At 36.7% G+C, this 26,195-nt stretch overlaps 1 protein-coding gene across 6 annotated transcripts in view; it reads right to left on the bottom strand.

Moving 5' to 3' along the window:
- Nucleotides 1-26,195, bottom strand: part of GOLGA4 (golgin A4) — a gene marked incomplete at its 5' end in the record, with an annotated part of 74,943 nt that overhangs the window by 1,640 nt on the left and 47,108 nt on the right. For 5 of the 6 annotated variants that reach the window (XM_082317862.1, XM_082317864.1, XM_082317865.1 and 2 more), the window contains 10 exons: nucleotides 1,219-1,282; nucleotides 3,765-3,851; nucleotides 8,968-9,071; nucleotides 10,954-11,029; nucleotides 11,677-11,745; nucleotides 11,926-11,946; nucleotides 15,369-15,482; nucleotides 19,577-19,707; nucleotides 20,753-20,874; nucleotides 21,635-25,929. In XM_082317862.1, the coding sequence (XP_082173988.1) occupies nucleotides 1,253-1,282; nucleotides 3,765-3,851; nucleotides 8,968-9,071; nucleotides 10,954-11,029; nucleotides 11,677-11,745; nucleotides 11,926-11,946; nucleotides 15,369-15,482; nucleotides 19,577-19,707; nucleotides 20,753-20,874; nucleotides 21,635-25,929 (5,049 nt within the window). In that variant the 3' untranslated portion in view covers nucleotides 1,219-1,252. The remainder of the gene's footprint in view (nucleotides 1-1,218; nucleotides 1,283-3,764; nucleotides 3,852-8,967; nucleotides 9,072-10,953; nucleotides 11,030-11,676; nucleotides 11,746-11,925; nucleotides 11,947-15,368; nucleotides 15,483-19,576; nucleotides 19,708-20,752; nucleotides 20,875-21,634; nucleotides 25,930-26,195) is intronic. The other variant, XM_082317863.1, reaches the window with a different exon arrangement.

The raw sequence follows: 26,195 nt of genomic DNA, 5'->3' as shown, positions 1-26,195 counted from the left end.
AAAACAACACAAAATAAAGTAGAAACCATGACTGTTTGCTAAGATGAATAGATTTTTTCCTTTGAAACAGGTATTATTTTGTATTGAAGGCTATATTTGCATGACTGCAAGAGAGGAAGATAGCCTGCCATCTGCATTGATAACTGGCAATGAAAACAGCCTAAGGTAACCCATTTTGCTACGGCGGTGGCGCAGGCCAGCCGCTGCATTTCAGCCCACTGATAGCGATTGCTTCACATGCACCGAATCAATTCCTGGCAACCGTGCACAGCTTTTCAGTCGCAAAGGAGGAAAAGGAAAGTTGGGCTGACCGTATCCTATAGAATTCAGCTGAAGAGTTTATTAAATATTATACACCACTAATGACTCAAATGGTAATCTTATCAGTGGTGCAGAAAGTTTTACCTGCGTACTTCCATATCCTACTCCTCTCTCAACCACTACTGCTCGTGTGTTGCTTGTTTAGCTTGGCTATTCTGATGCAACCTGCATCTTTAGGCCTAAATCAGCTGTTGCTTTTCCGTAATACTATAATTAAGCGTTACAGATTCATAATGAAAGCAGCTTAATAAAACCTGAAAAAAGGCACAATAAACTGACAACATAAAGCTCCCCAAATTGTTCTTCCTAATCTCTCTGCTCTAGCTTCTCTTGATACCAAGCCAAAGCTCTCATTCAGAAAGGTACTGATGTTTAAATGCAATCATATCCTAATTCCTCTACAGAGAATATATCATCAATCTCTTTAAAGATAATCCATTCTCATATTTATAAGATGTAATAATTCATTACAAAAGTAGAGTATATATCTCCTGTAAATCTGATTTATTTGCCTATTTAAAAAAGGAGCTCAGAAAGTGAATAAAGACAAAACAAAGCCCAGTGCAATAATTAATTAATATTACATATTAATTGATTTAAAATCTGATTTGTTTTTTTTCTACAACTGAGATTTCTGTAGCTCAATCAACATTTCAAGTTATGCTTATTAACTCAAAAAGATTGGTTTTGAATCAATATTTACCATTTTCAAAGTCAGCTTTGTAAAGCAAAACATGATTAAGAGTAGAACAAAGTTTATCATACCTATATAGAACAAAAATTTGAATTTTTTTTAACAAACAAAAGCAGGCAAGGAAAAAAAGGCACAAGAATGATTAATCTCATACTACAGGTTTCATCTTTAAATAAAACAAGTATGTATTAGGCTTCACTCACCCACATGCTAACTAAGCACAGACTGATGGGATATTCAGAAGATACCACTGCGAGGTGAGGCAAACTACAAAGCCAGGAAGAAAACAGCTTATTGGACTACTTTGTTAATAGTGTAGGTAAGAACTCTGTGGACATCTACTGCTTATGGATGAGGTTGCTGCAGGTAGATCACAATAACTATGTAGTAAAAGCTAGATTAGTGAAGTAGATACATTGATCTAGCATATGTTTATTGACCTAGGCATTTGTTAAAAGTTTTTGGAAACCTGTTACATATATGCCCACTAGGAGGGTAAATAATTACTCACAGATACTTAGTACTACACACACTTATTCTTTTACAGTAGCACACTTAATTTACAATTACACATTAAAATTAGTTATAGATGTTTTGGCCACAAACTAACATACAGAAACAACCAAGCTTTATGTTAAAAATGCTCATTTACATTGTAGTTCAGAACTTTATTGTTCATGAGATCTAAATATTGGATATTTTCAAATATCAGCATCGCTCCAATATTAAGTGTGGAGAAACACTGCTGCCATGTTAGTAAATGTCAATAAATAAAATACAAAAAAACCAAGCATATTTCTTGACAGAACAATTTATGAAGAACCCCCTCCAACTTTTTGGTCCTAAGCAGAATTACAAAAGACTCGCACCAAAAAATAATTTGTGCTTCAGCAAACAAACTTAGTAATTTTGAAAGCGAAGAAAAAAATTAGTACATCCTCCATAATATGCCCTAATATTTGAGTTTTCATTAGATGTCTAATTTCATCTCTGTGGATTTGGAAAGGAGAAAATTCATAGGCTAGATCTGAGCCAAGAAAGGACTGCTATGTGAAACCCCAAGAAGTTTTTGATCAGGACATGAAGGTCTTTGAATGACGGTATCCTTAACAATCAAAGCACTTGCAGCCTGCAAAAAACCTCACTGCATGTTCTAGGCAAAGTTTAATACCAAGGACCAAAACTTGTTGGATGAATTCAAGTTAAAGTTTTATTTAGTATCAGAGGTTGTGAATATCTGTTTTAGAAAGACCGGGTTTCAAGTATCAAAAAGCTGAAGGGACTGCAAAATAAGGTCCATCTCTCCAGCCTCTCTTTTGGCCAACTCAAAATGTTTCCTAAATATTACTCTAGCTTGCCAAAACAAACAAAAATAGCACCAGCTTTCTACTTGAGGGTCAGAGAGAGCATTAAGAGAAAATCATGTTTGGGATGCATGATACTTACTGGAGCTGCAGTATTATCAGTATTTATATCATTCTAAAAGTATTTTGAATATTTAAGATTGCAAGACACTCTCAAACCTACTAAGTGTACAGGAAAATGTTGAAGTATTTAACACTCTCCTCGCATTTGATATTTTGAGCAGATGAAATGGTAGAAATGTTTTTAAATTTGTTTCAATGGATCAACAGGACTTTAATGTAACTACTTCAACTGAAATGTAAAAATGTTCAAATTTTTATTTTATTCTGTTTCTGCAAGTGCTAAATAAATATATATGCAAGGCCAGTGAGAGAAACAGAATGCAGTTCTTCCTCTCACCTTAATTCCTAAATATTTTACTAAGCTGACCCACAAAGAGAGGCATCACAGTGTCGACTCCAGAAACAATGTAGAGAAAACCATCACTGCAGTTTTTATCTTAATAAAAAAAAATAACTCCAATACATAAAATAGTAACAGTAATACCAAAGAAATGTTTATGCTCATATATTATTCTTTTTTTTTGGGTCTGCTTCTCCAAACCCAAATTCACCTTTCTGGTAAATAGATGAGCTGGTAAATACCGAGCAACTGTCACATAATAAGAAGTGTATTGAAACTGGGAAAAAAACAACCAAAAAAACCCAAAGTGTTTAAGACTCTTATTTTTGACCTGTCCTGACCCAGAGTGAACCTGACATATTTTAGCGTTTTGTTCAGTACAAAAATAAAGCAGGCTCTTAAAAGAAAAACCCCAAACCCCAATCTTGTTAAGGATACTCACTTAAGATAAAAATGTACACATCCCACTTCAAACACACATATCCCACGTGACTGAGCTAAACAGTTTTCTATTCTACAAGCAAAATGGCTTTTGTTTTTGCCAGAAATTTTATCCCAGGGCTAAAAAATCTCTCTTGACATATTTTTCATGAAACCTGGTATGACTCCACAGAAACTTCTGAATTTAAGAAAATTGAATTTTCTGTCAGATTACTTTTTTGATTGGGAAATTCATCTGCAGAATAGTAGTGATGACTGAACTTGCTTTGTTCTGTTGTACCCATAGCTATCAGAAATATGGCTTAACTGATGATTAAAAATACTAGCTAAGAAAATATGCTTGCTTTTTTTTCCTCACTTTTGCTATGAACTCAAACCTACAGCTGGAATTTGACATACCACTGAAGAAGAGGGAAGGAGGGAGAAAAGGAGTTGTCTTGAACACAGACACAGGGGAAAAAGAGACTTAAAAGAAAGTTTCTAATTCCTTATGCTTGCAACCTCATCTCTTGCATAAACTTGGTTTACTTATATAACTTACCAATGGTCGAGCATCTTCTCGTTCTAGTATCTTCTGAGTCTGATCTGCTGGGAACTTCAGCACTGTTGTTATAACCTTGGCCATTGTCTAAAAAGAAATAGGTCATCTATAAGTAATTCCATATGCACTAAAATGCTTTGTAATATTTTTAAATGCACTTCATTTAAGAATACTGGATGCTATTTTTAGTAATATCAATGGAAAACACAGTGAAACAAGTAAGATAGAACTACTTGTTTCGTATCATATATGCATGACACGTTATGAGAATTATATGAAAACCATGAAGAATCTTTATTTCACATCGTCACAAACCACAGCTACTGTAATACAACATGAGCTCTATGGTATTTGTGCTCAAATACTTGAAGTCCATTATTAAGACTGCATACTGTTACAAATAGTGCTCCTACCACATTTGATCTTAATGTAGCCTTTCTGAAAAGCACATGGCACCTGAGAGAGTCCTTATGGATTCCACTATATTCACATCATCCAAATATTTTGTAAGAAATGAAACATTGAGAAAGCAGATCCAAATGTCAGATGTGGAACTCCGGTTGTGTAAATATTTTTAGCAGGTATACAGTAACCCCATATTTAAATAGCAAATCATTTAGACATCCTCGGACAGAAGATGTAAGAATATTAAAGCTTTGTGCAAAATAGGCAACGATTATTTCCATTTTATAAACAGATGAGTGGGAAGAAAAAACTCCAAAAGGCACAAAACCAGGCTCAGGTGACTTTTACAAGAAAGGTCAAAGTAGGAGCTGCAGTGCAGCTCAAACAGAAGGTGATTGCTACAAAAGCAGTAACTGCTGCTCTTAAAGAATGTGGATGAGATAAGATTGCTGCTCTGAATGTCTACTGTTTATTACCAGTCTCACGTGCGGAATGAAGAGAGAGGCTGTAGCAACAAAGCAGTTGCAGGACAAAAATGACTGCAGCTAAAAGTGAGAGGTAAAGCCCTAATTTGCACAATTGTTTCGGTATATAACTTAACTAGGGATAAAAATGAAAAGAAAGCAAAACAAACCAAGCCCTGTTGAATCCTTTCACCTCAAAAAGCTTAATTTTAACATATTAATAGCTCCCACAATTAAGAAGTGCAGGTCCCAGATACACAAAGGAATGTGCTCAGTGCCACAAACTAACATAACACTTTTCTAATTTCTTTTGCCAAAATCCTCACTGCAGTTATCTAGGATTAAAAGATTAGAAAGCATTAATTTCACAATCTATTCAAACTCTTTGTAACAGAGCTATCAAGAAAGCCCTCTCCTAACAACTTTCACAGGACCCAATGGCATGCAAATATTAAAGAAAAATCTACAAACACTGCAAATACTTGATGAAGGCACAGATGTTTATGTGCCAACTTAAATAGGGGTGATCTACAACCTTTCCTGAAAACATCTATTTTGTAATGTATCGCTAGCAATGACTTGAAATCATCTCCAAGTTTTTGAGGCCACTAGGGAGATTTTGAAGCAGAATTATTCAATGCTATTCACAGTTGCATAGTTATGAAACAAAGTTACAAAGATTACAGAACTTAGGATAGCATGTTTAGTATAGGCTTACCTTATTGCTCTAACAATCTACTCTACAATAAAAAAATCCCTAATAACTCTTTAAGTGAGTATACACACATATGTTCCTGTGTGTGCATCTCTCTATCTACCTATAGAAAGGCCCTGCGCCTTCCCAAACACAATAGCTAGTTCTGCTATAAGAGATGGTAGTTTGCATTTCCATTTCTTTCTATGAGGCTGACATATTCAGATACGTCATCTCTGAAAATAATACTTTTACAATCATACTAATCAGTGCCTTCTATAATTCAAGAGCTGCTGGTCAAAGGCAGAACCTTCAAAATCAACGTTTTACAGAAATACCCCTTGTTTTTCTGCAGTGCACAAGAGCATATCGAGATGCCACAAAAATATCTGCATAAATTTAGACATATGTATTCCATTACATTCTTCCATGTACCTAGTCAATATCAACATAAACATTTATTACAGACATACAATCCTTGGACTAATTTTCTGGCCTCAAAACAGACTCCAAACAGCATCATGAATTTACAAGTTAGGAAGTTACATCTAGGATTTCTGCGAGACTTAAGATTTAGTGTGCAGTACAGCTGGACAGTGCGACTGTTCATGTAGAAAAGATTATTTTATTTGACCTAGTGGCTTATGCCATGTATTTCCAGGTTCAGATATTCTGAACAAGGTGCATGCTTTGAAAAAGCTGGCAATCTCATGTCATATACCCTTCCAAGGGAAAGGCAAAAAATAAAGTTGGACTGGAGGGCAAGACAGCAAAATCCCCCAGCAAAGACATGTGCAGTTTACAAAGAACGCGACGGGTCACAGGTTACACATTATGATCATAATTCCTGACTCTTAGATACTGGGTCACTATCAACCCTCAACATTTCTGTTACATCTCCAGCACTATATAACACAACTGACGCATTCGTTCATGGCTCTACTTAAGATGATTCCAGGATCATTTACCAGGCTGCATAAATGGCAATCCATCCTAGATAGTTTGCACAGATTCTCTTGAACTCCTTTCAGTAAAGGGGAAATAATGTCTATAGAGATCACCAATCCCACTGCTGAACTACCTTTGAGACACGGCATACATAGCTGCGCTATAAAAGGAGACCCTGCACAGAGAAAGGCCACCAGAACGATCTCACAAGAGAAAATTAGAAAAAATTGCCTTGTCTGGTCCAGGAAAACAAAAGCTGAGAGAAAGGGATGTCTGTACTGAGGAGGTAAATCTCAATACACATCATCTAACTCAAGGACTGTGTTGGGGGGAAAAAGGCACATGTTAATACTTTACAAACACACTTAAGACTGTGTATTAAAAGATTTTATCAATCACATTGACATTGCTCATGGTTTTCCAGTCAGTGTAGCAGGATGAAACCAGTTTTCAAGACACAGTTCAGTAAATTTAAGATTGTATCATACAATGATATGTGAGAGCAGACACTAAGCTCACTGTCTTCCTGCAACACATCTAATGGTTGGAAGAAAACCAGCAGATGAAATCAGCTTGAAAGTACTTTTTGAAGCAAAAGTGAAGAGACCAAAGTATCTTCATATTTAAATTAGTAAAAATGCTAGCCTTCATTGAATTTTAATTTTCCATTAGTAAATGCCAGTACAGCTACAATCTTGATCAGCTAATAGAGGCCTAGACAATACCAGAAATTCTTCCCTTCTTGCAATACATCAGAACATTTACCCTCAATTAAAAATTGCTAAGAGGTAATCAAATTAGTATGGACACACCATAGAGAAGAATACAATCACATTCAATTTTAAGAAGTCTCTCATTCTCCCTTACCTACCTACATCTAACTTCCCAAAGCTAAAAATTGTACTGCTTTGAAAATTATTTCTGCTGTTTCTTTGTTTAAATACTGTCCCTTTCAATCATATCAACTTTCAAACAATGCCTTCTCAAGTTATTGTAGGAACCAGATGTCTATCTTTTCTGATTTATTTTTTCTTCTCCCAATATTCATCTTCTTTTTAGGAGCCAGTGTGCAGGCAATGTTGTAATAGCATCTTCTGGTTAAATACAATGTATTCGCCAGGGCAAATAAATGCATATATATATATATATATATGGCTACAAACACATACATACATATAAATGCATATATACATAAATTTATTACCTATATTTATTTATATAGCTTTTGATGAAAGCAATTGAAAGACAGACAGAAGAGACATAAAGTCAATTTACTTTAGCACTGATTGTTGCTTGTTGCTGTTATTGAAGAAATCAACTGCAAATTTTAGTACATCACTGTTAAAAAGGAAAATAATCCTCACAATTTTATAATCCAAAGTTTTGAGGCATGTATAGTAATGTTTTGAAGATCAATAAGAAATAGCCTTATTGAGTGAAAAAGAGGTTTCAAATTAGGTTTTCTTGAATGCAATTTTGCTATGTGCATCAGCTATCTGCAAGTCATCCGCAACTGTCTCAAGACATTGCTGACATGTTTTTGAGCATTTTTGCTTGCCTAAGTCCCTCACAATTCAAAATCATAAAATCCAGCAATGTACGTGTTTTTCTTTGATGATTTCAGTTGTTTGTTATTAAAGTAAGAGAGCCATCCAATGAGCCACAGGCTTGTGAACAGAAGGTAACTAGTGATTCTGGGTTTTTTGGATCAGGGATTTGTATTTTTAATAAAAAAGGAATTAGTATCAAAGTGAAAAATGGGATAAAAAGAGAGAGAAAGAGGAATCCCATAAGAACAAGACGTCCTGCACAGACCTAGTTTTATTCCGTACAGAGCACAATCAGAACAAAGCTAATTAACACAGAAACCTACATAAAACCTCTTTGCTTAATAGTAGTCCAAGTTGAAAGCAGGGCAACAAAGAATGGAAGAACTCCAGGGAGGAGACAAAAAACAAACAGAAAAAATTAATCCACATAGCATTCATCATCCAAGAAAAATGTTTGTGTTATGCCATACCTCTTTTGTATCTGGTCAATCTCTAAGCATCAGTATTGTTACAAGCTAGTAAAATTCCAACTTAGGAATGATTTCACAAGCTTGTAGTATACAATAAGAAGCCTACTGTGCAGTTTTTCACTAATTTTAAGAGTGAGTAAATACTATCTAGACAAGGTATACAGATTTAGGAGCCCTATAAAACATCTTTAAGCAACAATTAAAGAGATATTGCACCATCTTCAGAGCTACTAACAAACTATTATTTAATCCAACTGTTACTTATCATGTTTGTGTCAAGATGACATCAAAAGAGCACTTTTGCTAATATTGTGCATAGTAGCTTTCACAGTACATTAAGCTTGACTGACAACAGGACTTTTGCTAGTAAAACCATACCTACTTACAAAGGTTTTTGTCTTCATAGGTACATTGGAGAGAGATGTGACAACCCCCCTTCCCCTGCCAGTCACACTAGCATGCTGACAAAGTTCTTAAGGTATGGATCATGCCTCTTTGGAAAAAAAAAAAAAAACACCAAACCAAAACCAAACATAAAAAGCCTATTGAATCCTGTGTCAGTAATAAACAGCATGTAACGAATCACAAACATGGCGCTTCAAATCTAGACAGCAAGGATGTTAAACTGTATTCTAACCTGAATCATATGTCACCATATACAACTTTCCATACCTTTGTCTCACGACCCATCATATATTCAAAGAGCACTTTCCTCAAGTATTCAAACTCAGTAGGCTCCCCAAAGAGGGAAACATCAGTATGGTGAAGGTTTCCACCTGTGTAAACAAAAACAAGAGAATATTCATACTGAGAGTCACTCATATGAATCTAAGTTTCACCAACAGCATGAAACTGAACAAGAACAAATGCAGATTCTGCACCTGGGAGGGAGTAACAGCAGACACAGAAAGGGGTCTGGGGGTGCTGGTTGGCAGGAGGCTCAAAAGGAGTCAGCAGTGTGCCCTGGCAGCCAAGAGGGCAAACCGCATCCTGGGGTGCATCAAACACAGCACAACCAGCTGGTCAGAAGAGGTGATTATCCTACTGTGTTTAGTGTTGGCATGGCCCCACCTTGAGTATTGTGTGCGGTTCTGGGCCCCACAACTTAAAAAGGATGTTTGGGTCCTTGAACGCGTCCCGAGGAGGGCACCATAGCTGGTGAAGGGGCTGGAAGGCATGTCCTCTGAGGAGCAGCAGAGGACATGGGGTTTGTCTAGTTTGGAGAGAAGGAGGCTGAGGGGCAACCTCATGGCTCTCTGCAGCTTCCCGAGGAGGGGACGTGGAGAGGGAAGTGCTGAGCTCTTCTCCCTGGTACCCAGTGCCAGGGCGCGTGGGAATGGCTCAAAGCTGTGTCCATCAGGGGAGGTTGGGACTTGACATGACGAAACTTTTCTTTCCTGAGAGGGTGGTCAAACCCTGGAAGAGGTTTCCTGGAGAGGTGGTCGATGCCCCATGCCTGTCAGTGTTTAAGAGGCATTTGGACAATGTGGTCCTTAACACCACGCTTGAACTTTTGGTCATCCCTGAAGTGGTCAGGTGGTTGGACTAGTGGGGCCCTCCCAGGTGAATTATGCTGTTCTATTCTCTTCTTCTTCCTACCTTCTCCCTTCCCTATCAGTACATGCTGAGGAAATCTGTGATGCCATTTCTTCCCAGTAATTGGAAGAATTGGTCCATCTGGCCCAATACTCGGTCTCCCAAGCGGCCAACCATCCATGTCTCCAGGAGAGCCTATGCGCAGCGCAAGCCTACTTCTGCCAGGGCCCTGGACCTGCTCATAGGCCTCAGTGGCTGGGACCGGCCTCCCCTGGGACCCCAGCCCCACCGTCTCCTGCCAAGGGCCCAGGGGAGGTGGCTCAGCTGGGCCTGGGGCCGACTGAAGTCCCTGCCTGAGCCATGTTGTAGGGGTGCCCGTCTCTGCCCCCGTCTCCTGGCTGGGCCTGGGCCCTGCGCTGCAGAGAGCTGCTCTCCTGGATGGAGCCCTCAGGCCTCGGGCATGGCTTGGCCTCCATAACTCTAGGCATAACATAGCGTAACTGTTCTATTCTATTCCCTACACTCACCATGAGTTGAATAACAATGAGACTGTTATTTGCTTAAAATGCTAGGGGTTTTTCAGCTCCAAAAACACTTTCAAGGACACATCACAAAAAGGTTACAAGTGGAAACAGGATTTTATTTTATTTTATTACTGTGTCAGAGCAGGAGATCTTGCAAAAATCACAAGAAGAGTAAATGCCCAGACATGTAACACAAGAAAGATCCATAAAAATCTAATATTTGTATTGTTAAGAATTGTAAAGAGTCATAAAATATATATTTATTTAGCCAAGACAAATGGATAATTCCTCCCCGCCCACTTTCGAGTGCCACTGCCTATACCACTCCCCCTGGGAATACAGGAAGCTTAAGAACTCTGATATAGAGCTCTTTTAACTGTATGACATAAAAACAAACATCAAACAAAATGATGTGCGATTTGCTCATCTGAAATCACCACCAGCTCTATTATAACAGACAAGACAAAACAAGGACAAGGTGTCATAAAAATATTATAAGAGTGTTTTAAAGAGATCAACATTTTAAAAAATTGTCTATACCAAAGCATATCTTTCAAACAAACACAAAACTTATTTGTGATGAAAACTGTATACTTACCTCTGTATGGTGTTCCAACTGATGTGACGTACATGTTCTTCTCATAATTTTTCAGCCGGTCTTCCAGTACATGAATCTAAGTAGAGAACAGTCAAAATGATAGATGGTGTTCACAAGCAGCTAAAATAAGCATAATTGAAATAATTTTCAGCTAAACATCATCTCTTCTATGAAAGCAAAATGCATTTGTTTTTCAAGGAGGGAAAACATTAGAAGTTGTGTTATTAAAAACTGTCCCTGAACTACTTAAGGAAATGTGTGCACACATGTTTATACGCATAAGAATATCTATAGCAAATGTTATGCATATATATGTATTTATATATAATAGACACATATACACGTGTCTATTTTATACACATAAGCATACATAAAAAAGAAAATATGACAAAAATTGCACTTAACATCAAAAAAGGTTTAGTTTAGAAAAAGACCCATAATTTCATGAAGTGCATTGTTCCATTTTTCACTGTGCAAATGTTTTGCTAACCTGTATCATAAGCATGTGGTATTTTCCTTCTCAGGGGATAAAGGAGTACTTTGAAAAACGAACAGATCTTCTGAGAGCAAGTATGAGTCAAAACTATTTTACACGCATATTATTCCCATAGTACCTATGTGGAGATGTGCTACATTATCACTTGAAAAGAACAAACCTTTTAATACTGCAGACACAAAGTATCAAACAAGAATACTTTTTACTGTTTCAAACAGCACCCTTACCTGCTCTTTGAACTCCTGCTCTTTCAGTTTTGATTCATTGACTAGTGTTGTCTTCTGTGCAAGCTGTGCCTGAAAGAACAGCCACATATGGAAATCATCAAGAAACTGCTGAAGATATATCATAGGTACCTTTTCAATAAACCTCTTTCTCCTTTTAACACACACAAACTTATAAGCAGTATTTCTGCTTTCAAACTTCTATGAAACAGAATTATCTAGAGAGCAAAATCAGTAAAATTTAAGACTTACCTGAAGTTCTGTTATTGTGACCTAGAACAAACCAAACAAAATTTAGATTAAAATGTATGAAAAATACCGAGTATATCAAGCACTGGACACGGGTTAAAAAAGAAAAACGTATCAATAACCTAGTTCTGATACGGTGTGTTAATTGAGGATGATAAAAATTGAAATGACCAAATCACACATATCCTTATAAAATTAAGTCATCCCAGAAATAGAGTTTAACTTATTTGTATTGACAGTACATAAAGCTTATATTTAAATTCTCTCATTTAATTCTGTAAGACAATTATCATAAATATAACTTCAAGAACCTAGTACCTCCAAATCTTTAACAAAACGCATATTGGAGATGAATGATAATTGAATGAGTATGAAGCACATGCCAGAAAACCCTAACTACTATTAAGACTATTCACAATACTGTATTTTCCTTTATTCTCCAAATCACATTTGGAAATGTGAATGTTTATCTGAAAATAGCTTCAGCTTAAGAGCTTCATGAGCTCTACGTCTTGCAAAGATAGCAATGTTTATGAAGTACAGAAACAATTCTAAGCTGAAATTTCTGTCTTTCAGTGTTCCAACTCTAAGGAAAAAAATGCTTTAGCAGTCATGGGTATAACTCAAGGTTGTAAAATCATTTTAACATCAAATAATTTGTGTGTGAAATTTCTTTTTTTTTTTTTTTTTTTTAAAAGTAACCTAAACCTTAGCACAGAAGTGGTACATACCACTTGTTTCTTCCCGAGCCCCTTTGGAATTCTGTCGAAAAGGAAAGCTATTCCCCATCTCTGTAGGTTCATAAAACCTGTGGGTTTTCCTACACTCTGCAAACACAATATAGAGGAAAATCATTCCTCTATGGATCTCAAACCTCTAAGTGCAATTCTTGCTTCTGAAGAGCTCAGTCATCTGACCCGACATTTATTTTCTCATAAAGAGAAACAGTTTCTGTTATTTTTACATCCCAACAATAATGCTTAAGGATGTTAGTATTTACCAACTGTTTATCACAGTCAGACAAGTATTGTTGAAATGCATAGTTACGCTTCATGGCAAAGTGGATACGTTATGTGTGATGTTTGGCCTAGGCTGACAACAAGCAGCACAGACAAACTTCTGTTATTTGGGAGACTCCAGGGTTAGACACCAAATGTATCAATTGCCCACAAAAAGTTGTTTCCAGTCAACAGAAGACTTCTGAGTTGTTTTACTACTAGCGCTGAAGGAAAAAAACAACCAAAGGAGAAAAATGTCACAAAGCAACAAAATAAAAAAAGACATAAGATGAGACAAAAGATACCATGTCAAATATAAGATGACAGAATTCATTTGAATGCATGTGTAAAATCCAGATGTGGATTTGTACACTTCTGCTCAGGTATGTGGACAAAGTCCACAGGCCGCATCCAGTTTTCTCACCTAGCTCTGTAATGTTACACATATATGCTATTGTATCAGTTGCAAATATATGCTATTGTACCAGGTAACAGCAAAATTAAGTTTCCTACAGACATATCAAGGACAGGCAATGGACAAATTAAGACAGGTAACAGTTAAGAAGAAGAACTCTTAATTTCTAAGGAGGAAAAAAGAAAACTGCCTTCTGACCCCAGAACAGACTGTGTCAGAATGAGAATCCAATCCTGAAATACTGATAAAGCAAGAAGTGGAAGCCCACTTACTCACAGCACTCTAAATATTTAAGCTTTGACTGGACCAGAAGATGTACCAGGAGCTATCTGCACATTCAATAGCATAATCTATTAGAATAGTTATGTTGTTTTGAGATGAAGTCACCATTGCGAATAGTATGAAATACAAAATTCACATTCAGTTAAATCAGAGCTATGCAAAAGAAATCTTGTGAACAATTTGTTAAATTTGAATTTAGTTGGAATTCTCAAAATTACTCAAGCAAGCTTGATGCCTGTATGCCAGCGAAATCATGGATATTTAACTGCCTTACACTCACCAAAAAATCCTGTTCTGCAAGCACTTAAAATCTGGATGCTTTAACTGTACATGCACTATCACACAACCTGGTTTCCCCCCCCTCCAAATGAGACGTCATTTATCCTTTAAAACAAAGCTATTTACCAGCAATGGGGTTCTCTCAACTGGTTTATACCCGCCACAGATGGAACTCCTTTGAGTTTCTCCAAAGCCTGCCATGGAAACTCCAAGGAGTGGAGAACTGTGGACAAGATTCCAAAGACAGGCAAAATTAGCCGTTTATTTTGTTTATTGTAAGCAGATTCATCTTTACATAGAGATGTAATATTTGCGATATTCAAATATTTTACAGCTCTATGCTACCATTGCAAATCTGTGGGATGCATCTATGGGAAGAACTGAGAAATACATGAAATACCATTGCTGGTATATAGATTTGATATAATCTTCATGTCCTATCAGTGAATATGTAATACTGAAGATGCATGTGTAGTATGACGCTAAACAACTGCCTGTATTTATAGCAGACTTCTGTAACAAAGTAAGTAATGAAACAGTTAATGCAGAAGTTGTACAGATAAAGTACTCTTCATACTTTTGAGAGTCATGTTTTAGGGTTTAGGAGTCTCTTGAAGATTCTTCCTCCAGGCAATAAGATTATGTAAGATTATCATCAGTCGGAGGACAAGGGTTGATTAGGAATACAAGGCAGTCTGATACAAACATTGCTGCTTTTCCTGTTACGAAAACAACACTCATGTCATGGAATAATTAATAAAAGTAATATGGAGGGTGTTGTAAGCAAGTGCAAGGCAGAAGGGACAAACATTAGGACAGTGAGGTAATTTGTACTGTAAGTTTGTAGTGTCAAATAAATATATTTAGTATCCCCATTGCTGCTTTTTGTCAAAATGAAAAATTTAAAAATAAGGTTAATATGAATTCTCATCAATGACTCAACACCTCACATACTTTTCCTCTTCTCACTGTAATAATAACTAATAATATTTTCATCAGAGAATTCTTCAAACTAAAATGCAGTCTCAGAAAGACAAAAGCATGCACTCAGTCTTTCTTTCAATGAAGACCTCTCAGTCCATAATTGATATATTCATGGCACTATTTCAGAGCCCTTTCGAATTTGAATTTGGGGGGGGGGAAATCACACTAAAAGTAACCCAGTGTGATTTCCTTTCCTTCTAAAGGGCTTCCAGTAAAATCAACATAAAAAACACATGTAGAGGGCAAAAAACCCACCTTAATATCACAACACAACTGGACTTTTTAACATACCATTAAAAAAGGTAGTATCAAATACTGCAGATTCTAAAGAGGTTCACTTTTGAAGAAGTTAACATCTAAAAGAATAGAAACTCTATGTGAAAGTGAAGGCCAGATATATAAATAAAATCCAATTAAGAGCAAACATTTTATGAAGGCTAAGCATTTCACACCTAAAGATATAAAAATAAACGTTAGTGCCAGCTCACTTTTTCACTGTTCCAACATTCCTCTTCTGCCATCCTTTGTTTGTATTCCTTTTGCAAGTCTTCTAGCTGTGCCTGCAACTCATGAACTTTTGCTGTCATCTCTTCTTCACGAGCCTTCAAAATACAGGAAAAAAAAAAATACTTATGCAATTAATCATCTAACCACTCAAACCCTTAACTACAGTGGACAGAAAGCAATCAACAAAATAGTTATGCTATACACAGAAAGAATATACTTGTAGTTACACTACAGGACTACAGAAAAGAGCAAGAAACAAATATAGGAGTTTAACGAGATTTTGCAGGCCTTCCAACAATTAAGATTACATAGTTCGGATTACGGTTAGTTTTTTGAAAATTACAAAAAAAGAGCTATTTCTAATCAGGCACTAAAACACCATTAGAGTATAATCCAGTAAGCGTATTACTGGCGAGATCACGCTTGCTTATATGACCTTCCTGCAAGGGACACAGGATGATTCAGAGTTACTTCCTACACTCTGGAAGTGACAAGGACATAAATCCTTTCCTCACTCACTCTCACCAAGATGTTCCTAAAGCAGTCTTAAGCACATTTTCAGAAACAATGACTTCCCCTTCACATGGGTTTGAAGGGCACCGTGCAGGACGGAGGAAAGAAGCAGTGGCAAGAACGGCAGGGAAGAAATTAACTTTTCCTGTATGCTTTATGACAGTGTGAAGGGAACATTTATAGGAGAAAAATATGACGACCTAAATCCTAGCAAGTTAATCCACCTATATTGCACTTTGCAAAAATAAGTCTTTTTAAAAATTGTGTCCCCTCTGGCCTTTTTCTGAGAGAACATGTTAGGGAGTTTCTAAAACAGCACTCCAAAGTGCATGTCTCCACTGCTGAACTAAACTAAAACTCCAGTTTCACTCATGCTAACCACTCAGGGCAGCGAGATGCCTGCTCTGCTATGCAGTAGCACTTCAGATCAAATTAGTACAATTAATCGACTGTCATCAAGAACTGCTGATCAAAATTTTGTTCCTTTCAAAATCTCAGGAGTACAAACTATAGCGATACAGAATATTCACTGGAAAAGTAAGCACGGAACTAGAAAGCTGGTCCAGGCTTAATCGATTTAGGGCATGCCGTAAATAAAAAAAAGAATTATTTCCCTGTATGGCCATTTTTTAATGTGTTCCCTGCACCCTACTTAAGAATAAAACACCCACCCCACACAGCTCCTCATCCCAAAAACCACCACCAAAAAGAAACAAAGCAAACCTGCCCCCAAAAGCTAGTGAATGAGAAGTCACGGTACCCAAGCAAGTTTTACAGCCTAGAATTTTTAACAATATCCATCTCCAATAAAAATCTTGCTCAAACATCATGACCTCCAAACAGTGTTATTTTTTATTCATTCGCATGACTTTTCTGTGCCTCAAAAATACATCAACAATTAACCTTTTCTAAAAATTTTTTTATAGATGGTTATACTCCTCTACTTAGAAACGCTCAATACCTGGCATATTCCGTTGCTCGTATTTTCCCTTGTTTGGGTTATTTGGGGGGTGTTTTTCGGGGGTGGTGGTGGTTGTTTTAGGGGTTTTTGGGGGTTTTGAGGGTTTTTTTACATCAAGAATCTAAAATCCTACGGTTTCTAGACTACTGTTCACTGAAATAAATCAAAATTGCATGCACATCATTCTCAGTCATAGAAGGTAGGTGAAATGCAAAAAAGAAATTCAACTCAAAACGATGAGTGGCACCTCTCTAAAAGGGACCTACTTGTGAGCCATTATTTTTATAAACCCCTGAATAGAGATTATAATTTAAAATTTGAAATAATTAGAGATCATGTGTGGTTCCAACACACTACAGAATCTGTATTTACAATAAGAACTTATTGTTCTATACAGCATCTGGCATACTCTGAAAATAAACTGCATGCTATTAGGATTTAATTACAGTTATAGACTAAGACTTCAAAAAAGTCGTAATTTCCCAAATCTTAACCCCAAGGCCTATCCTGTATTCACATGGGAGGCATTACAACAAATGAAAGAATACACACCTGAAGTTAGATTTTTTTTTTTTTTTTTTTTAAGATAGACTTAAAATAGCTAGCTGGAGCACAACATTCAATTTTTCTCTAATTATATACTTTAGTTGAAGAAAAAAGACTTAGGTCTTAAATTACAGGCTATGCTGATTTACAAGTCCTTTAATTAGGGAGATTTTCATGAAATCTTAAGTGATAAAAGTTTTTATGAAAGATAAGAAAACACCAGATAAAGCAAGCGAAGTACCAGGGGAGCACTTCACAAATAAATCACATTAACAGACTGAATGATTCCTGCTTGTCTTTAAGGGTATATACTCAAATCAAGTTAGATTAATTTTTAGCATCATTAACCATGTTTAAAATGCAACAAAGAGCTACAAGTTATATGAGCAAAATTCATTCTTGCAATTGGCATTATTTTTGCTTCATCTTCTTACCATTCATGACAGAGACAAACCTCTCTGCATATATGTCTTGATGCGAAATTTCTCAAACCTATCATGAGCCAAGTCAGGTATAAGTGGGGTAATAACTGGTAACTTTAGGCTAAATTGAGAAAACCTATACATCTGCTGGTGCATATGTTCCTATTTCTATCAGAAACCTCTATGAATATGGCATACACTCGATTAAACATAAATATTTCTTAACTTTTGAGATGCTTGCAATACTTTTCCAGGAAAAAAGGTAACAAATTCTCTAAACTTTTTTTTCCTTTCCTAAAGTAACAGAAACAAAACATTAACATATACACCATTACCTAAAAAAGAAACACATACCCTGAAATTTAAAATATCAAACTACAGCTTATTGCAGTTCCAGGCAACTGTCATTGCCATCATCAATGAGATGCAAAAAATCACAGTGTTCATGTCCTCCAATTGCACAGAAGTCAAATTAGCGTAAACCTTCAAGATCATAAATTGAGTACAGCACGCATGATTCTGACATACGTACAGACTGAATGCATCAGAAAACAGAGAAGAATTACATCTGCATGACTTCAAATCACAGACCTCTTTGGGCCTGTAAAGTAAGGACCTGAATGGCAACACACTGCACATTCAGGTAATAGAAATATAAATCCTCCAGAAATGCAGAATTTAGACCTATGGTACAAAAAAAAAAAAAAAATCTCAATTGTTTTATATCATGCAATTTTTCTAAGTTAGGAAACAAAAGAAGGGGACTCTAAATTTAAAACCCTGCCATCTCCACCCGACTTTCTAGAAGTTGAAAATCGGAGTGGAACACACCAACCTGCCTACAAGATTGAAATTCTTAGTATTAAACACTCAGTCACGGTCAGTATATAGCTCTTAGGGCTGGTAACTGAGCACAAACAAACAGAAGTTCACTTACATTTATTACTACTAGCTCTACTCAAGGGACATTCTTTTTTATTAAATTATTTGTGCAAACAGGACTAAGATTAGCAAAATTATAGCCTGCATCCCAATATGATGTACAGCCTAGCACTGAAAATGATTTAATCTTTTGTTGCCATACACGTGGGGCTGGAACAATTTACTTGGCTAAAACAGGAGACATCCTTGGAAGGTAAATTATCTTTAGACTGAAGTCAGCTGCTCACTTCTGATTTAAATGTTACTGGAGCAAAATTATGTCTATCTGCAAATATCATGCAGACAAACTGTTCAGTTACAAGTAAAAATGAAAGCTTTACTAGCATAAAAACTACGCAAACAGACTGCACCCTGCATAGAACAGAACCTTACCTTAAGGGCTATGGTGCCAATCCAGACAGAGCATCAGAGAAAGGAGTTACAGAGTGAGGCTGACCCATAAACACCATATTTAAATCCTTAAAAGAAACAACACACCACCACCACCACAACTCTAGTAAAGCTTAACTCACTCACTTTCCTTATTTCAATCTGGAACACAAACTGCTCAAGGACATAAGGACCTAACTGTGTAATTTTTTTGAGTGATCAGAGCTGGGGCTTAATTTTTGGTGTTCTTTCATGTTCATAAAACACAGAAACAAACATTTTAATCGCAAGCTAGGTCACCACATATATCAAGTGCAGTTCAAGCAGTAAGACCTTTACTAGAAAGAATTATAGGTTTTCTGTCTAGCTGTGCAATGAAAAAAGGGGAAGAGTTATTTTGAAACGTATATAGTCATATCACTTTTCAGAAAGATACCTCAAGGATTTCTTCATATTTTTTCACAGTTCTTTTTAGATCATCATCTTTTTCAGCAATTCTTTTATGCAACTGTGTTGTCTCTACGTGATGATTTTCTATCAATTCAGTTTCTACTTCCTGGGCTTTACCTATTAAAAAAAAAAAAAAGTCAGGCGATATTAGAAAAAGCATATTTATTTTGTCAAATTATGTCACCATATTATCAAAAAAAAGATGACTCTGGAAGGCATCTATAAGGAAAACTTGTCAAGAAAAATCATTTTTCCACACTGTCAGTGATAATTATGTCACTTGATCCTAATATGTATGAAGTTTGGTGCCTATAGTTTGGTATCCAGAGCAATGCTTTCTACCTGATGCTGGAACTTTTCTCTAAAAGTTAAGATCACAACCAATATTTATCAACTAATTCTATCTCCTGCTCTATCTAGAGAAGTGATTGAAACGTCTGCAAATCTTCAGAAATTCCTCACTTGTAGGGGTTCTTCCAGTAACTGTGGAGTCAAAAGATACTTGCTGCTCACTTCTTCAGCCTCCAACTTACACTATGGTGGCAAAAGATGGGCAGAGAAGCTGAAATGTGCTGTACTCCATAGTTATAACCACATGGTATAGCAATCAGACATTATATCCAGTTGGTACTTGTTAGTGGTTACAGTGAATGAATTCTGCACGACACAGCTAAGAAAATGCAATTCTGATTCCCAGATGGATCTAAGTTTCTCTAAAAGTCATCCTTCACTGCCATATATTCAACAATGGAGTGTTAAGGGTTTGTACTGCTGAAGCCAAAGTAGCGTTATGATGAAAACTTACCAATGTGCTTTCACCTCTAAAACCTTACTCTCCTTTTTTTCCTTTTGTACATATGATAAAAAGATAGGTACCTATGGCTACCATGGGTAACTCTTGCCATGACAGATGCAAACAGACAGAGTGCTATATCAAAGATCCATTCTGCAGGGTAAGGAAGAACAGCTACATACACATTTTCCTAATTGTGCTACAATTCACATTTATACGTTATTTCCTGAGCAAAATAAGTTCTTTCCCTGAGTTCTCTAGGCATTCATAAAACACATGGGTCCCAGGTAAAACCCCTTCCCCAAAACATCTGAAGATTTGGTTTTCTGGCTATTTTACTGATTACAGTTATATTAGTATTTCACTTACTGATCGTCTCTTTTACTGCTGTTTCCAATTCTCTTTCTTTTTGAGCCAGCTGAGTATTGAACTCTCTCATTAACTGCTTTAAGGTGGAGTTGTGCTTTAACTCAATGTCTTCTTGTTCACATCTGTACAAAAACGTCAAAAAATACAGTGAGGAAATACAATGTTTAAAGAGAGTGCGACAACAGTTTAGCAAGGTAGGAGATCTGGGAATTTCTCCAAAACTATTTTAGAATGGGATGGTTTTGAGTTATATGAATTCTGTGGGATTCAGGGAGGCTTTTTGTTCTCCTATTGAATTCACCTGGAAGGCGTAGGTGTTTCATTTAAAAAACAACCCAGAATCGAACCCTTCCAAAAGATATGGATTTTTTGCTGAGGAAGGTGAAGAACTGGAAGTAAAGAATGTGTTGTATAAAAGCAGATTTTTTAGGGAATTCCTTGCTTGAGAAAACATTAGAGTGCTGAGCATTATACCACAATTTTGTGCAGTACATATGAACAATCCTTAATATCATTTGAACATGAAGCTCTCAGTACTAAGTTTTAATAAACTTTGTTTCCTGTTTGAGGAAAACAAATATACTTTATGTTCTGGCAACACTGAAAATGATCATCACTAAAACAAATCAAAAGCAGTATTACTTTGCCAAAAGACAAACCACTTTTTAAACCGATGACTCAAATAGTGTCTTATGTGTTCATGAAGTGCTACTTTCAAGTAGCTCTTTTCTTGCTGTTTCTCTACGTCTATTTAGAAAAATGACAGAAAAATACCAGTCATTATTTCATTGTTACAATTTGAGCTTTAAAAGAATTCTTGAGGTTTTAGTGGTTAAAGATAAAGCAAAGAAATGGTAACAAGACCAGGAACAAACAATTTACCTGATTTTCTGCTCCATTTCTTCTAAGGACTCCTTCTTTACTATGTCAAGTTCCTGCTGATGTTCTTTTCGCAGAGTACGTAAGTCTTTTTGAAGATTATTCACTTCTTTGCGTAGTTTCTGTTTCTCCCTTTCAGTCTCTTCCAGTTTAGTCTGCAAGTCCTTCTGCTGGTTCTGCATATCACCGAGTAACTTCTGCAGCTCCAAACCAGATTTAGCCTTTTCTTCAGCATTTTCCTCAAAAGCTTTCAGACTGTCATTTCTTTCATCCAACTGTTGCTGTAAACTTTTTAGCTTTTCTTCGTATCTCAAACTCGTATCTTCCATCTCAATCTTATGCACTTCATTTTCCTTCGCTAGATTATTTTCCAACTCTTTTATCTTCTGTTCTAAAGATTGACTGACTGCCTCCTTTTCTTGCAATTTTTTCTGGAAATCTCCAATTACATTCTCCATATCAAGGTGTTTTCGTTCTTTAGCTTTTAATTCTTCCCTACTGCTTGCTAAATCACCACCACAACGAGCATGCTCATCCACTAACAATGAGTATTTTTTGGTTTGCTCCTCAAGTTCTTTCCTGAGGCTTTGAGTCCTACTCTGCTCCTCCTGATGACTCTTCTCAACACATTCCAGTTTTTTAAGGAGTTCTTCCTGTTTGCTTTGCAGTTCTAGACGAGAGTCATTACTCTCTCGTTGTTCCTTTTCGTACTTCTGCAACAATTCATCTTTTTCAGTTAAGCCCTTCTGTAACACGCGCATTTTCTCTTCATATGTCTGTTGGACACTCTCAAGCATGTTATTTTTTTCTTGTTCTACAGCAGCTTTTACACACTCTACTTTTTGCAGCATTTCTTTCTCTAATTCTGTGAAATCTCTTGTTGACTTAATTTTTTCTTCTAAGGACTCAATTTTGGCCTCTCTCTCCTGCACTTTTTGTTCCAAGTCTCTTAACTGATTTTCTCTTTCTTGCTTAAATTGCTGTTCCTTTTCTTCCATCTGAGACATCAATTGCTTTTTAATAGAACCGATTTTTTGCTCTGCCTTCTTTTTCAGATCTGCCAGCTTAGTGCTGTTCTCTGCATTCAGTCTCTCTTCTAATTCTTTCAGTTCTTCCTCTTTGCTTTTAAGTATCGCTGACTTCATTTGATCAAATTCCCTCTCCTTTGCTTCAAATTCAGCTGTCAGTGAACCTATTTGCTTCTCAAGATTAAGCACTTTTTCTTCAGCCTCCTTAAATCTATTGTCCTTTTCAAAAGCCACCTTCTCTGCCTGCTGAAGTTGCCAAGCTATCTCTTTTTGCTCTGTGTCTTTTTGTTCATTATACTTTTTGAGTTCCTCCATCAAAGAATCATTTTCTGAAGTTTTCTGAGCAATGTGTTCTTCTAGTTCAGCAATTCTTGCTGTTTGGTTTTTTAACTTTGCAGTTAACTCACTTTCTTGCTTTTCCCTCCTGTTTTGCTTTTGTTCCAATTCACTTTTTAAACTATCGAGATTCTTGCTTTGTTTAGCCAGCTGCTCCTTCAGTTTATTTAGCTCTTCATCTTTTTTATTGGCTTCAGTATTGCTTAATTCAAGTTTGCTCTGCAAATCTTTAATAGTATCATGATTTTGTGTAAACCTGGTTTGTGCTTTCATCTTCCACTCTGACAGCTTGGCTGTGCAATGATCTACCTGGTCAAGAGCTGATGCTTTTTCTTGACTCAGTGTCTCAACTTTGGATGATAACTCCTGTACCTGGTTTAACAACTGCAACCGATCCTCTTGATGTTCCTTGCTTAACAGAGACATGGCTGCTTCCTTCTCCGTTAAACTTACCGTGCTTTCAAGTCGAACATTAAGGTCATTAATTGTTTTGTTGAGAGCAGAGATCTCGGATTCTTTTTCCTGGAGTTCCTCCCTCATTGAGGTGACAGCATTGATATTTTCAGATAATTCTTTCCTCAGCTGTGTTATGCAAGTTTCTTTTTCTGATGCTGCTTGCTGCTGATGCCCTCCCTCTTTTTGCAATTGTTCCTTTTCTGTTACAAGTCCTTCAATGTCAGCTCTCATGGACATAATTAAATTGTCCTTCTCTTGCAGCTGTTGCATTGACTTTTGCAAAGAGGTACTTGCAGCAGAATGATGCTCTGTTACTTCTCTAAGTTGAGCTTCTAGTTCAGGAATCTTACTTGTTTTAATTAATACTGCTTCTTTAACTTTTGCAGTTCGGCGCTCGCAATCTGCAATTTTGCATGTTACTATGCCAATTTTTTCATTACATTTTTCAATTAACTCATTGCTTTTCATTTGCAATAAAGCTTCAGCATTCTTCCAATAAGCATCTAACTGGGCTGCAAGTTCTCCTGACTGCCTTTTAAACTCAGTTTCTTTTAGCTGAATTGCCTCTATTTTTTTCTCATAATTTTCACGATCTTTATACTGAGAAGACTGCACAATTTGGAGTTTCTCTTCAAGTGTTTTCAGTGTATCAGCCAGCTCGGTAATTTTGGCTTTGTCCTTTTCTTCAACTGCTTTCTGCTTACTGAGCTGTTCCTGAAGTCCTGACTGCTCTTTCAGGGACTGATTAAGATCACTTTCCAATTTTTTCAACTGTGTTTTCAGGTCACTTTCCATATCTGACAAAGAATTCACCTTAGCCACTGACTCCCTTAGTTGTTCTTGCAATTCCTTCAGGGACTCCTCCCTTTTCACCTGTTCTTCCTTCAGTCGGGTTATTTCTGATCTGGAGCCCTCCTTCTCAGCACTGAAGGTGGCAAGTTTCAGCTTCAGGTCTCCAACTTCCTGCTCTTTCTCTTGCAGTTCCATTTCATGTTTTTCCTGGAGCTCTTCAACCTGCTGATTGAGTTTCTTTTCCCAGCTCTGGGTAATTTCTTCCAACTCCCTCCTATGAGCCTCAGCAAGACTCTCTAGTTGCTCTTTCTGATTAGATTCCAGTTTTGACACGGCATCATTGATCCCGGCTGAGCTGGCGTGTGCCATTTCCAACATCTTAGCATTGAATTCGCTCTCTTTCTGACTGAACTCCAACTGCTTGTTTTCAAGCTCTTTTTTTAGTTTAGCTTCCTGCTCAGCAAGTTTCTTTTTGAAAGTTTCTTGCATATCTTTTGATTTCTGTTTAATTTTCTCCATTTTGTTCTCCTGACATTTCAGTTTACTTTCATATTCTCCTTGTAAAGCATTAATTCTCTCCTCTGCAGTGAACAGTTTCTGTTCAAGTTCTTCCACTTGCTTGTTCTGTAACTTCTTCATGTGTTCAATTTCATTTTCCTTCTCAGTTAGACTCCTCTTTGTCTCATCAGCCTCTCTTTGTAGATCCTTCAGTTGACACTCATATTGGTGTGTTAGAGAGGTTAGTTTTTGTGTATTTTCATTGCTTTGCTCTTGCAAATGCTGCTTCAGGTCATGTACCTGAGAGATGTATGCCTCTAACTCATTCTTGAGTTCATTCAGCTGGGATTCAGTTCTTTCTAGCTGCTCGCTAAGTTGCAATTTTTCACCTTCAAGATCTGTCAGCTTTTGCCGCAGCTTTCCTAATTCCTCTTCATGAATCTTTGCCTGCTCATTAGAAGTACTCCGATGAGACTCTGAAAGCTCCTCTAGCTTTGCAGACACCTGGACAAGTTCAGCTTCAGATCTTTCTGCAGACTCCTTTAGTTTCTGTTCATGTGCTTTTAGTTCCTCCAGATGTCTGTCTTTCTCCTCCAATAATTGCTTGAGTTTGTTGAGTTCCTCTTTAAGTACCTTCTCAACACCTTGAATAGACATTTCATGCTCTTTTAACATCATTTCAACCTCTTCGCTGTGCCGTTTCCGCTCTTCTTCCAACTTCCCTTCCAACTCTTGCTTTGCTTCACACACTTTACTATTCAATTCTGAGAGCTCTTGTTCTAAATCATGGCGTATTTTTAGTGCTTCTGATAGCTCAGAAGACAGTGCTTCTAATTCCGTTTGTTTCACATCAAGTTTTTCTAATGTTTTTTCATTCATCTCTTCTATGTGTGCACGGAAAACAGTTTCTTTCTCTTTCAAAATGGTATCTATCTCTAGTTCTTGTTTCTCTCTCATTTTTTCTATTTCAGTTACTTGTTGTTGCTTTAAGAGTTGAAGTTTTTCTGTCCAAAGCTTTTCCTGCTGCTGTTTCATGTTCTCCAATTCTTTCTTGTGTTTTTCGACTATATCATTGATTTCCTTATTGTGCTGCTTTTTTTCGGACTCCATCAGAGTACTTAATTCCTCTGACTGCTTTCTGTCATCTTGCGAATACTTTGCAAGAGAGCTTTCCAGTTCAAGAATTCTCTGTTAGAGAATACAGTTGTAAAAGAATATGAATATTCATAAGGTAACAAGTTCATTAAATTTAAAAAATAAAATCTCACCAGGTTCACATAACTACAAGTCACTTATTCCATTATTTTTAGTCAATATCAACTTTTCATATAAGCCTTTCATTCACCTAGTTTGTTCTCAACTTTGCCTCCATTATGGAGAGTTAGTTATTTAATAAAATGTTTTCTATTTCACTGCAGCAAAAATAGATACAATAAAAACTTGGAAAGAATTTA

This window comes from Platalea leucorodia (genome assembly GCF_965183815.1).
Source record: "Platalea leucorodia genome assembly, chromosome: 1".
NCBI lineage: Eukaryota > Metazoa > Chordata > Aves > Pelecaniformes > Threskiornithidae > Platalea > Platalea leucorodia.
Note: the sequence above shows the minus strand (reverse complement) of the source record. Positions and strands in the feature narration are given on the sequence as shown.